The sequence below is a fragment of the Entelurus aequoreus genome, linkage group LG19, assembly GCF_033978785.1.
Source record: "Entelurus aequoreus isolate RoL-2023_Sb linkage group LG19, RoL_Eaeq_v1.1, whole genome shotgun sequence".
NCBI classification, from domain to species: Eukaryota; Metazoa; Chordata; class Actinopteri; order Syngnathiformes; family Syngnathidae; genus Entelurus; species Entelurus aequoreus.
The window spans coordinates 26,031,526-26,043,209 of record NC_084749.1 but is presented as its reverse complement, the minus strand read 5'-3'; the positions used below and the strand labels follow the sequence as shown (position 1 = coordinate 26,043,209).

General features: G+C 41.8%; 1 protein-coding gene across 2 annotated transcripts in view; it reads right to left on the bottom strand.

The window, feature by feature from the left end:
* Window positions 1-4,871: 4,871 nt before the first annotated feature.
* meltf (melanotransferrin) overlaps window positions 4,872-11,684 on the bottom strand; it is a 37,656-nt gene continuing 30,843 nt past the window's right edge. For both annotated transcript variants that reach the window (XM_062027540.1, XM_062027539.1), the window contains one exon: window positions 4,872-5,464. In XM_062027540.1, the coding sequence (XP_061883524.1) occupies window positions 5,403-5,464 (62 nt within the window). In that variant the 3' untranslated portion in view covers window positions 4,872-5,402. The remainder of the gene's footprint in view (window positions 5,465-11,684) is intronic.

The window sequence follows — 11,684 nt, the reverse complement described above, 5'->3', positions numbered from 1 at the left end:
GTTGTTCAAATGCAACAATACATAGATATTATGATAACTTGAGATACGAAAGAATGCAGAAAAATGGAGGGGAAGAAAGAGAAGCAACCTACATTAACCTTGTAGATTGTTATAGTAACAATAGGTTAAGCTTTGTCAGAGTACCATGTGTTATACCCAGTTTACCCTAGGGCAACAACAATATGTTTGATGAAACGTGATTATGTGCATGAGTGTATGTGTGTATATATACTTGTATATGTACAGTATGTGCATATCTGTGTTTGTACAGTGAATGTATATGTACAGTATGTGTATATGTGTGTTTGTACAGTGAATGTATATGTACAGTATGTGTATACAGTATGTGTGTTTGTACAGTGAATGTATACGTACAGTATGTGTATATGTGTTTGTACAGTGAGTGTATATGTACAGTGTGTGTATATGTGTTTGTACAGTGAATGTATATGTACAGCAGAGGTGTGGACTCGAGTCACATGACTTGGACTCGAGTCAGACTCGAGTCATGAATTTGATGACTTTAGACTCGACTTGACAAAATGTAAAGAGACTTGCAACTCGACTTAGACTTTAACATCAATGACTTGTGACTTCACTTGGACTTGAGCCTTTTGACTTGACATGACTTGCTACTTTCCCCAAAACCCAAAGCTTAAAAAGTTATTTGGGAGCGCTCCGTATCTTCCATTTTGTACGTGTCTGTCTGTCTATCAGCGTGTGTGCTGCCTGTCAGCTGGTGTGCTGTCAGTACAACAGCCAATCAAATTAGTTATACATTGTTTTCATCACACAGCATTCATCCAATCAAATTGCAGGACAACCACCGAACAAGAGTTGTCAAACAATGCGGCAGAGAGAAACAATTATGCCAAAGTTGGTTTCGTTCGGGTATAAAAACTACGACTTGGTCAACAAAAAACGAATTGCGTATGCAAATCACGCAGTTCGAATATTACAGACGGAGACGCAACAACTTCCAACTTCGTTCGACATTTGAAGTTGCCCAAAGAAGGGTAAGTTTTGAATGTAAGATAACGTTTATTGGCTAAGTAACATGACTTTTATTTGCTGTGTAGTTAAATCAGTGAGGCTGTAAACTCACTGCTAACGTTATAACCATAGACATGTTTTAAGGGTACGCAGCATCGAGCGCTACTGCCTACAGGCGCAGACGAGACGCGGGGCCGCCATCTTGGAGTGGTGATCCGCTCCACTCAGTGCAATTCATTTGTCAGGAGCAATGAACTGCCAGCGCATTTAATTCATTTTACCTCACTGAATACCACTGATTTTCACGTGGTTTTTTGTCATACGTGTAGCTATGATAACGGACACATGTTTTGGCAAGTTTTATTATTCATAGTTTGCTTAACAGTAATATAATATTCTTATACGCTATAAGTGACCAGACGTCCGAGATCAAAACTGGGAATATAATCCCAGAGAAGGGGGAAAAAACGGTAAGCTATTTTTAAATTGAAGAAACAATATGATTAGGTTATATATACATGCGTATATCCTACATAAACAATGTATGAATACATTAGATATCTATATATCTTATAGACTGTATCTCTGTTGCTGCAGCAGCAGAGAGTTTATTCTGTCTTGACACTTTGTATTGATATTTTGTATTACATTCTTCCCTTAAATGATCATGTTTACAGTGATTGTTATGTATGTATTTTTTATGTATGTCGCTTTGGATAAAAGCGTCTGCCAAATACTTAAATATATATAAACACCTGAAACTCTTTATATCAGCTAAAACCACCAATTTGTTTCACTACATTCAGAATAAAACCAAATGCTGTTTTACCCAACAATGTTAGTATTTGAATATTGTTACTTGAAGACTTATTCCTGGTTACAATTATACTGTTAAGAAAGTATTGTCTTATATTTTGCCTAAAATGAGAATGCATCATAATCAGTGGCGGCTGGTGAATTTTGTTTTAGGTGGGGCTGAAAGTTTGTAAACCAAACCCCTGTAGGGGCGTCATCCTCCCCCAGAAGATTTATTTGTGAGTTTCACATACAAATATTGAAGATCTTTGCTCCTTCTCAACTTTGTGGTAATATTATTTTCATAAAATACAACCAATAGTATGTTAATGTTTGTTTTTGCAAATGTGTTTATTCTGTAAAGGAATGAGTTAAATGTTTAAAATTGTTTAAACTATTAAAATTACTGTTAATAGTGCTATTATGAATTGCAATGTCAGCACTATTTTTTTTCCTGCAATTTCAAATGCACTTGTTTTAATAAATACATACAGCGTTTTAAAAGCATACACAATCTGTGTAAAAATATTAGTCTGTGGTTAAAAGGACTTGAAAGGACTCGAAACTCAAAATGCAGGACTTGGGACTCGACTTGAGACTTTCCCGTCTTGACTTTGGACTTGACTCGGGACTTGCCTGTCTTGACTCGGGACTTGACTCGAGACTTGAGGGCAAAGACTTGAGACTTACTTGTGACTTGCAAAGCAATGACTTGGTCCCACCTCTGATGTACAGTATGTGTATATGTGTTTGTACAGTGAGTGTATATGTACAGTATGTGTATATGTATGTTAGTACAGTAAATGTATATGAACAGTATGTGTATGTTTGTATAATGAATGTGCGTGTGGATGTACGAACTTTGAGTGTGTAAATATGTACTGTATTTGTATATGTATGTGGGAGCGTAGAAACCTATGTATGTGTGTATGTATGTTTGTGATTATATGTGAATTTGTATGTACAATACATTTGACTCCCAGTGTGTGTGGGAGCCAGAGTACGGCCCCAGCCTCCCCAAGAGCCCAATCCACAAACAGTAGGTGTGGTCCCCAGGGAACCAGGGACCACCGCCCCCACGCAGCCAAGCCGGACAGCGACAGGAACCCCAGAGCCCGGCCCACCGCCCCGCCCACAAGGGCCAGACAGACCCAAACAGACGCATCCGGCAGGGGACAACGCACGAGAAAAGCAGGAGACAACCAGACCCCAAGCCAGCGAGAAACCACACCCCACATGGGCAGAAATGCGGGACGCCCCGCCCGAGGTGCCCGGAGACCCCCCGCAACCGGACGGGAAGACCGCCCCACCGGCAACCGGGCCCCAACGAGCCCTCCCCCCACCCCCGGAGAGCGCGGCGAGGCCAGCCCCCGGCCACCCCACCCAAGTCGGCCGCCACAGGACCACCCAGCATGGGGCCACAGGAACCACCCACCCCACCCGCAGGGACCCCAACGATGGAGATTGAACAACCAGCAACCGCCCCGCCAAATCCCCCCCTGAGGTAGGGGAAGAAAAAATAAAATAAAATAAAAAAAATAAAATTAATAAAATATATTTTAAAAAATAAATAAATAAATGATAAATGGGTTGTACTTGTATAGCGCTTTTCTACCTTCAAGGTACTCAAAGCGCTTTGACAGTATTTCCACATTCACCCATTCACACACACATTCACACACTGATGGCGGGAGCTGCCATGCAAGGCGCTAACCAGGAGCAAGGGTGAAGTGTCTTGCCCAAGGACACAACGGACGTGACTAGGATGGTAGAAGGTGGGGATTGAACCCCAGTAACCAGCAACCCTCCGATTGCTGGCACGGCCACTCTACCAACTTCGCCACGCCGCAAATTAATATAATTAAATGTTTTATTTTTTTTAAAGAATTAAAAGAAGATCACAGACATGCTGACACACAAGGTCACTACCCCAGCAACTGGCCGACTCGCAGCACGTCGGAAAACCTTGCAGCACCAAGCTACCACAGTAGACGCAGGGACTAGACCCAGCAGGCCCCAACCAAGACGGGCACCCGGAAGGGATGGACGGTGGGACCCAGGAGCTCCAGACACGCAGTCCGGATTTTTTAAAATTTTTTATTAAATCAACATAAAAAACACAAGATACACTTACCCAAAAAAACCTCCCTCCCCCATTTACACTCGTTCACACTCATTCACACAAAAGGGTTGTTTCTTTCTGTTATTAATATTCTGGTTCCTACATTATATATCAATACAGTCTGCAAGGGATACAGTCCGTAAGCACACATGATTGTGCGTGCTGCTGGTCCACTAATAGTACTAACCTTTAACAGTTAATTTTACTCATTTTCATTAATTACTTGTTTCTATGTAACTGTTTTTATATTGTTTTACTTTCCTTTTTTATTCAAGAAAATGTTTTTCAATTTATTTATCTTATTTTATTTTATTATATTTTTAAAAAGGACCTTATCGTCATGGTGACGATAAGGTATTTTTTAAAACCTGGTTGTCCAAATTAGGCATAATAATGTGTGCTTTTTCCACCAATGGGATTACACTTAAATTAAAAATGCTTTTTTGTCATATCAATCAATCCTCCTCTTTTCAGTAAACTTCTACATTAATATGGGCAATAATTGTCTCTCACTTCAGTCCAGTATTATTTTACTGTGTTACTTTTCTTTCTAAAAAAAAGTAATAATAAACCTGATAAACACTTTTACTTTTAGCTGGGTAAAACAATTGTTTTTTAATCTGTCTTCACTTGCTATGGTGAATCGTAGAATCCATTGATCATGGCTTTTTATTGTGGTTTTAACTCAGAGTCAACATACTCAGGATTGATTGAACTACTGTAACTCAGATCAGGTGTTCCCGAACCCGACATGCAGCCCGAGGCTGACATCTGAAGGTAAGTCAACTCAGACTCAGTTTGTTGAGCCTCCTACATGGAAGACCCCCCCAGTTCTAACTTGCTATCTGCTTATCTATTTTATGGTCAATCATTGAAAGTAAAGCTCAAAGTCCATATGCCGACGTGACAAAGAAGCTTGCATTTACCACAATTCCACACAAGATTTGATGCATTTGAATTTATTTGGTTTCAACAATTAATACCTGTGCAGACTCACTGGCCTGGCAACTAAATATTAGTTACATGGTTCATCATTTCACATTGAAATAAAAATCTCCATTTGAAGGAACGAGAACACACTCGTTTCCGACAATATGAGTCAGTACATATACACTGATATGGCATCTGAGCATCATATAAAAATACATCTCTTGAGAAAATACATATCAAATTAATATTGCAAACTAAAAACATGGGTAAGCAGCAGGAAGTACAGATAAGTATGATATGAAAAAATATGATTGTGTAAATCCATAATTACAGGGACAGCAAAGCCACAGGTAACAAGTGAGTGCATATTCTCTGACATGGCAGCTCACCTTCTGTAAACAAATGACTGTGTGTTGTCATGTCATTTCTGCAGTAGCTGCAGAGTGTACTTGTGCCATCATAAACAATGAGAGTTTGTCGATATGAGTATTTCACCTAATAGGGTAAGAATTGTGTAAAGCTAACAGGAAGAGGGGAGTGGCTGTGAATGGCGTTGTTGACATCAGATGGTCGTCATCACGGAACACAGCAGCGCTACGACCACCAACCACAGCGAGGAAATGACTGGAAGACAATTAGGAAAATATGTAAGAAACTATAATAAAGGTTTGATAAGTGCTATAATCTTTGGAGGCACTATGCCAGTGCGTAGTGCAATCACATTGCACTAAGACAGTCTTAGTGCAATGTGATCGGTTGCTTTGTAAGTAAAATACAAAACCCAAAACCAGTGAAGTTGGAATGTTGTGTAAATGATAAATAAAAACAGAATACAATGATTTGCAAATCCTTTTCGGCCTATTGAATAGACTGCAAAGACAATTTACTTAACATTTCGAACTGGTAAACTTTGTTATTTTCTGCAAATATTAGCTCATTTGGAATTTGATGCCTGCAACATGTTTCAAAAAAGCTTGCACAAGTGGCAAAAAAGATTGAGAAAGTTGAGGAATGCTCATCAAACACTTATTTGGAACATTCCACAGGTGAACAGGCTAATTGGGAACAGGTGGGTGCCATGATTGGGTATAAAAGCAGTAGACTCAGTCATTCACAAACTGAGTCTACTTTGTGACCTTCGATCCCTCAGGATGCATCAAAAAGCGACATCAGTGTGGAAGGATATGGACTCAGGAACACTTCAGAAAACCACTGTCAGTAACTATAGTTTGTCGCTACATCTGTAAGTGCAACTTAAAACTCTACTATGCAAAGCGAAAGCCATTTATCAACAACACCCAGAAACACCGCTGGCTTTAGTGGGCCCGAGCTCATCTAAGATGGACTGATGCAAAGTGGAAAAGTGTTCTGTGGTCTGAAGAGTCCACATTTCAAATTGTTTTTGGAAACTGTGGACGTCGTGTCCTCCGGACCAAAGAGGAAAAGAACCATCTGAACTATTATAGGCGCAAAGTTTAAAAGCCAGCATCTGTGATGGTATGGGGGTGTATTAGTGGCCAAGGCATGGGTAACTTACACATCTGTGGACACCATTAATGCTGAAAGGTACAGACAGGTTTTGGGAGCAACATATGTTGCCATCCAAGCAACGTTTTTTTCATGGACGCCCCTGCTTATTTTAGCAAGACAATGCCAAGCCACATTCTGCATGTGTTACAACAGCGTGGCTTCGTAGTAAAAGAGTGCAGGTACTAGACTGGCCTGCCTGTCGTCCAGACCTGTCTCCCACTGAAAATGTGTGGCGCATTATGAAGCGTAAAAAACGACAACGGAGACCCCAGACTGTTGAACAACTTAAGCTGTACATCAAGCAATAATGGGAATGGATTCCACCTGAAAAGCTTAAAAAAATGGTCTCCTCAGTTCCCAAATGTTTACTGAGTTCAAAGGAAAAGCCATGTAACACAGTGGTAAAAATGCCCCTGTGCCAACTTTTTTGCAATGTGTTGCTGCCATTAAAAAATTCTAAGTTAATGATAATTTGCAAAAAAAGAAAATACGTTTCTCAGTTTGAACATTAAAAATTTTGTCTTTGTAGTGTATTCAATTGAATATAAGTTGAAAAAGATTTGCAAATTGTTGTATTCTGTGTTTATTTACGATTTAGACCACGTGACAACTTCACTGGTTTTAGGTTTTGTGATATTTCAACAGAAATCAGACTAAAATGGATGCTGTAAAAGATGAATAGTTAAGATAGGATTAATAATAAATAGGTTAATTACTTGACTACGATTGAGTGTCAATACAAGATTACACCATGACCTGGCAAAATGGTGAATTAGATATGATTAGATAGAACTTAAATGATCCCCTGGACGTGTGCCCTGCGTAAAATGAAGGTGCCAATAGTAGCAACATCAACATCAACTAAATGGCTTTGAGGGCCACATTTCCAGAAAACTAAAGACCGGGGGGCTGGACCTCTCTCTTCACTATTATTTCCTATTTTTTATATTCGGGAGAACCAGCGTCATCTACAGTAGACATTTGATTTTGGCCTATTTATTTTGTCAGACTTACAGGAGTGCTCTGCTGTTTTTAAGGACCTTCTGCAAAAAAGCTAGTCTCCATGACAACACTTGAGTGTTTTTTAAGAATCTGATGCAAAAATACGAGTGGGCTCTGCGGGGGTTGGGGCGGGCGGGGGCTGGCTTTGTTTGGCGGGGGGTGGGCTCGCGTGGCGTCACGCTAAAGTGGTCTGGTGTGGGTCACGGGCCGTGGGGGGGGGGGGGGGGGGGGGCGTAGTTCCTGGTTGTCGGCCGCATGGACTGGGGGGGATGTCCGGGCCCTCTACTCCTCCTACTTATAGCACACACAGTCACACAAATATAGGACTTTGGGGGATTGTCCTGCGGGGAGGCATGGCGGGGGGTTGAGGATGCCTCCTATGGGGCTCCGGTCCTCCTGTCTTGTCCCCTGCTCGTCCATCCCTCAATCTTAGCTGCATATTAGACACTTAGGATTTGGAGGGCTCGGCTTAGTTGGGACCCACCAAGACCTTGATGTCCCCCAATTTTAATCGCATTATTAGTTCCCACAAGCATACATATCTCACTCACGCTACAGTACACGCATCAATAGGGACTGGAGGTCGGCTGTAATGGCTGACCTCCTAATTTTAACTACACAGTAGACACTCTGGGGGCCTTGTACACATGCATGTGGGGGGGTTGGGGTTCGGCGCACCCCTCATTGCCTCGTCGGCCGGCGCGGATTCCGGGGACTGCGTTCTGGTGGCCTGCCAGGCTTTTATTAATTTATTATTATTATTATTATTTTTTTTTTATGTGTATATATATATATATATATATATATATATATATATATATATATATATATATATATATATATATATATATATATATATATGTGTGTGTGTGTGTATGTGTGTATATATATATATATATATATATATATATATATATATATATATATATATATATATATATATATATATATATATATATATATATATATATACTTATTTATTTATTAAAATAATTTTTATTATTTACTTACTTTATTTAATTTAATTATTTGTATTTGTTATTTTTAATTTAATTTGTATTTCATTTTATTATTATTATTTTTAAATTATTATTATTTTTGTTTAATCTTATTATTTATTTGTGTGTGGCGTCGCGCGGGTCTCGCTTCCTGTTGGGTGGGGTCTGTGCCCGTGTGGCCCCACCTTGCGCTGTGGGGTCTCTGTTGGCGACTTGATGTGGTGGCGGCGCGGCGCCCGTGTCTGGTCTGGATACTGTGTCTCGGTTGTTTGGGCGGTGGTGTGTTTGTGCGGGTTTGGGTTGGGGTGGTGAGGTCTTTTCGTGTGTGTGTGGGGGGGGAGGTGTTGGTTTCTCTTGTTTGCGTGTTGGCGTTTGGGCTTGCTGGCGGGCTGGCGCTGACTGGTCTCTGTGATCCTGTTGGCGTGTGGTTGCCGGTCACGGTTTTTTTTTTGATCGCTTTGATTTGATTGGGTGGTGCTGGCTGTCTGGGGGTGTTGTGGCTGCTGTTTCTGCTGCCGTTTGTTTGTGGTGTGGGCACCCGTGGCTGCTGGGTCTGGTGCAGGGGGGTGGCTGATGTGACTGGTGGCAGCGCGCACGCGTGGTGGTTGTCGGGGCTGACAAACTGTGTATATATATATGTGTATGTGTGTGTGTGTATGTATGTATGTATGTATGTATGTATGTATATATATGTGTATGTGTATGCATGTGTATGTGTGTGTATGTGTACATGTGTATGTTTATGTGTATGTACTGTATATATATATGTATGTATATTTCTGGGGGTACGTTCTGGGCCTGCCTGTCGGGTGGGGGTCGGCGCCTCAGGCTACTGCATCCGGACTGCGTGTCTGGAGCTCCTGGGTCCCGCCGTCCATCCCTTCCGGGTGCCCGTCTTGGTTGGGGCCTGCTGGGTCTGGTCCCTGCGTCTACTGTGGTGGCTTGGTGCTGCAGGGTATTCCGAGGTGCTGCGAGTCGGCCAGTTGTTGGGGTAGCGACCTTGTGTGTCAGCATGTCTGTGATCTTCTTTTAATTCTTTTTTTTATTTTTTATTTATTTTTTATTTTATTTTTATAAATAGATTTAATTATTTATTTATTCTTTTTTAAAAAAAATATATTTTATTGATATTATTATTATTATTATTATGTATTTATTTATTTCATTTATTTATTCCCCTACCTCAGGGGGGGGACTCGGCGGGGCGGTTGCTGGTTGTTCCATCTCCATCGTTGGGGTCCCTGCGGGTGGGGTGGGTGGTTCCTGTGGCCCCGTGCTGGGTGGTCCTGTGGCGGCCGGCTTGGGTGGGGTGGCCGTGGGCTGGCCTCGCCGCGCTCTCCGGGGGTGGGGGGGGGCTCGTGGGGGCCCTGTTGCCGGTGGGGCGGGGCCGGCTTTCCCGTCCGGTTGCGGGGGTCTCCGGGCCCCTCGGGCGTGGCGTCCCGCCTTTCTGTCCGTGTCGGGTGTGGTCTCTCGCTGGCTTGGGGTCTGGCTGCCCCCTGTTTTTCTCGTGCCTTGTCCTCTGCCGGGTGCGTCTGTCTGCGGCCTGCTGCTGGCCCTTGTGGGCGGCACGGTGGGCCAGGCTCTGGGGTTCCTGTCGCTGTCCGGCTTGGCTGCGTGGGGGAGGTGGCCCCTGGTTCCCTGGGCACGGTGGCCCCTGGTTCCCTGGGCACCACACCTACTGTTTGTGGGATGGGCTCTCGGGGAGGCTGGGGTCGTACTCTGGCTCCCGCACACACTGGGAGTCAAATGTATTGTACATGCAAATTCACATATACTCACACACATACATACAGACATACATAGGTACCTACGCTCCCACATACATATACAAATAAATACAGTACATATTTACACACTCAAAGTTCGTACATCCACACTTCATTATACAAACATACTGTATACACATACTGTACATATACATTCACTGTAAAAACATACATATACACATACTGTACATATACACTCACTGTACAAACACACACATACACATACTACACATTTACATTCACTGTACAAACACACACATACATATACTGTACATATACATTCACTGTACAAACACACATATACACTTACTGTACATATACATTCACTGTTCAAACACACACACTGTATACATATACTGTACATATACATTCGCTGTACACACATATACACATACTGTACATATACATTCACTGTACAAGCACACACATATACACATACTGTACATATACAAGTACATATGCACACATACCTACTCAGTGGCCTAGTGGTTAGAGTGTCCGCCCTGAGATCGGTAGGTTGTGAGTTCAAACCCCGGCCGGGTCATACCAAAGACTATAAAAATGGGACCCATTACCTCCCTGCTTGGCACTCAGCATCAAGGGTTGGAATTGGGGGTTAAATCACCAAAAATGATTCCCGGGCGCGGCTACGCTGCTGCCCACTGCTCCCCTCACCTCCCAGGGGGTGATCAAGGGGATGGGTCAAATGCGGAGGACAAATTTCACCACACCTAGTGTGTGTGTGACAATCATTGGTACTTTAACTTTAACTTTAACTTAATACACTCATGCACATAATCACGTTTCATCAAACATATATTAACGTTGTTGTCCTAGGGTAAACTGGGTATAACACATGGCACACTGACAAAGCTTAACCTATTGTTACTATAACAATCTACAAGGTTAATGTAGGTTGCTTCTCTTTCTTCCCCTCCATTTTTCTGCATTCTTTCATATCTCAAGTTATCATTACGTATATGTATTGTTGCATTTGAACAATTGTATTGTTGATAATAAAGGTAAAGTACTGGTATTGTTTATTATCAATAGCACTATTTCTATTGGTATTCATATTGCTCCATTTTTAGTGTAATAATGCTCATTGTCATTTCTGTATTTTTATTTGTATTTTTGCTAACTGCTTATTTGCTATTACTTTTACCATCATATTTGTACATGTCGTATTTGCTGATGTTGCTCTGTTGTTGTTGTTGTTGTGTTTGCTGTTGTTGTTTTTGTCTCTCTGTCTAATCCCCCTCTTGTCCCCACAATTCCCCCCTCTGTCTTCCTTTTTCTCTCTTTCTATCCCCTCCTGCTATCCCCTCGGCTGCACCAAATGATAATATAAATACATCTAATAAAGTCAAAATACAAGTAAGGCAACAAGAGAAGTATCCTACACTTCTCTTTTGTAAAGTAAATCTGAACAGCCGATATGGGCATCTACATCTGCTATATGATTTGCCCGAGAAGCTGGGCAGGACATTATAAAAATAAAAAAAAATACGAGTCTTTCACAAGTTTTTAGAACTGAACTCGCGGGCC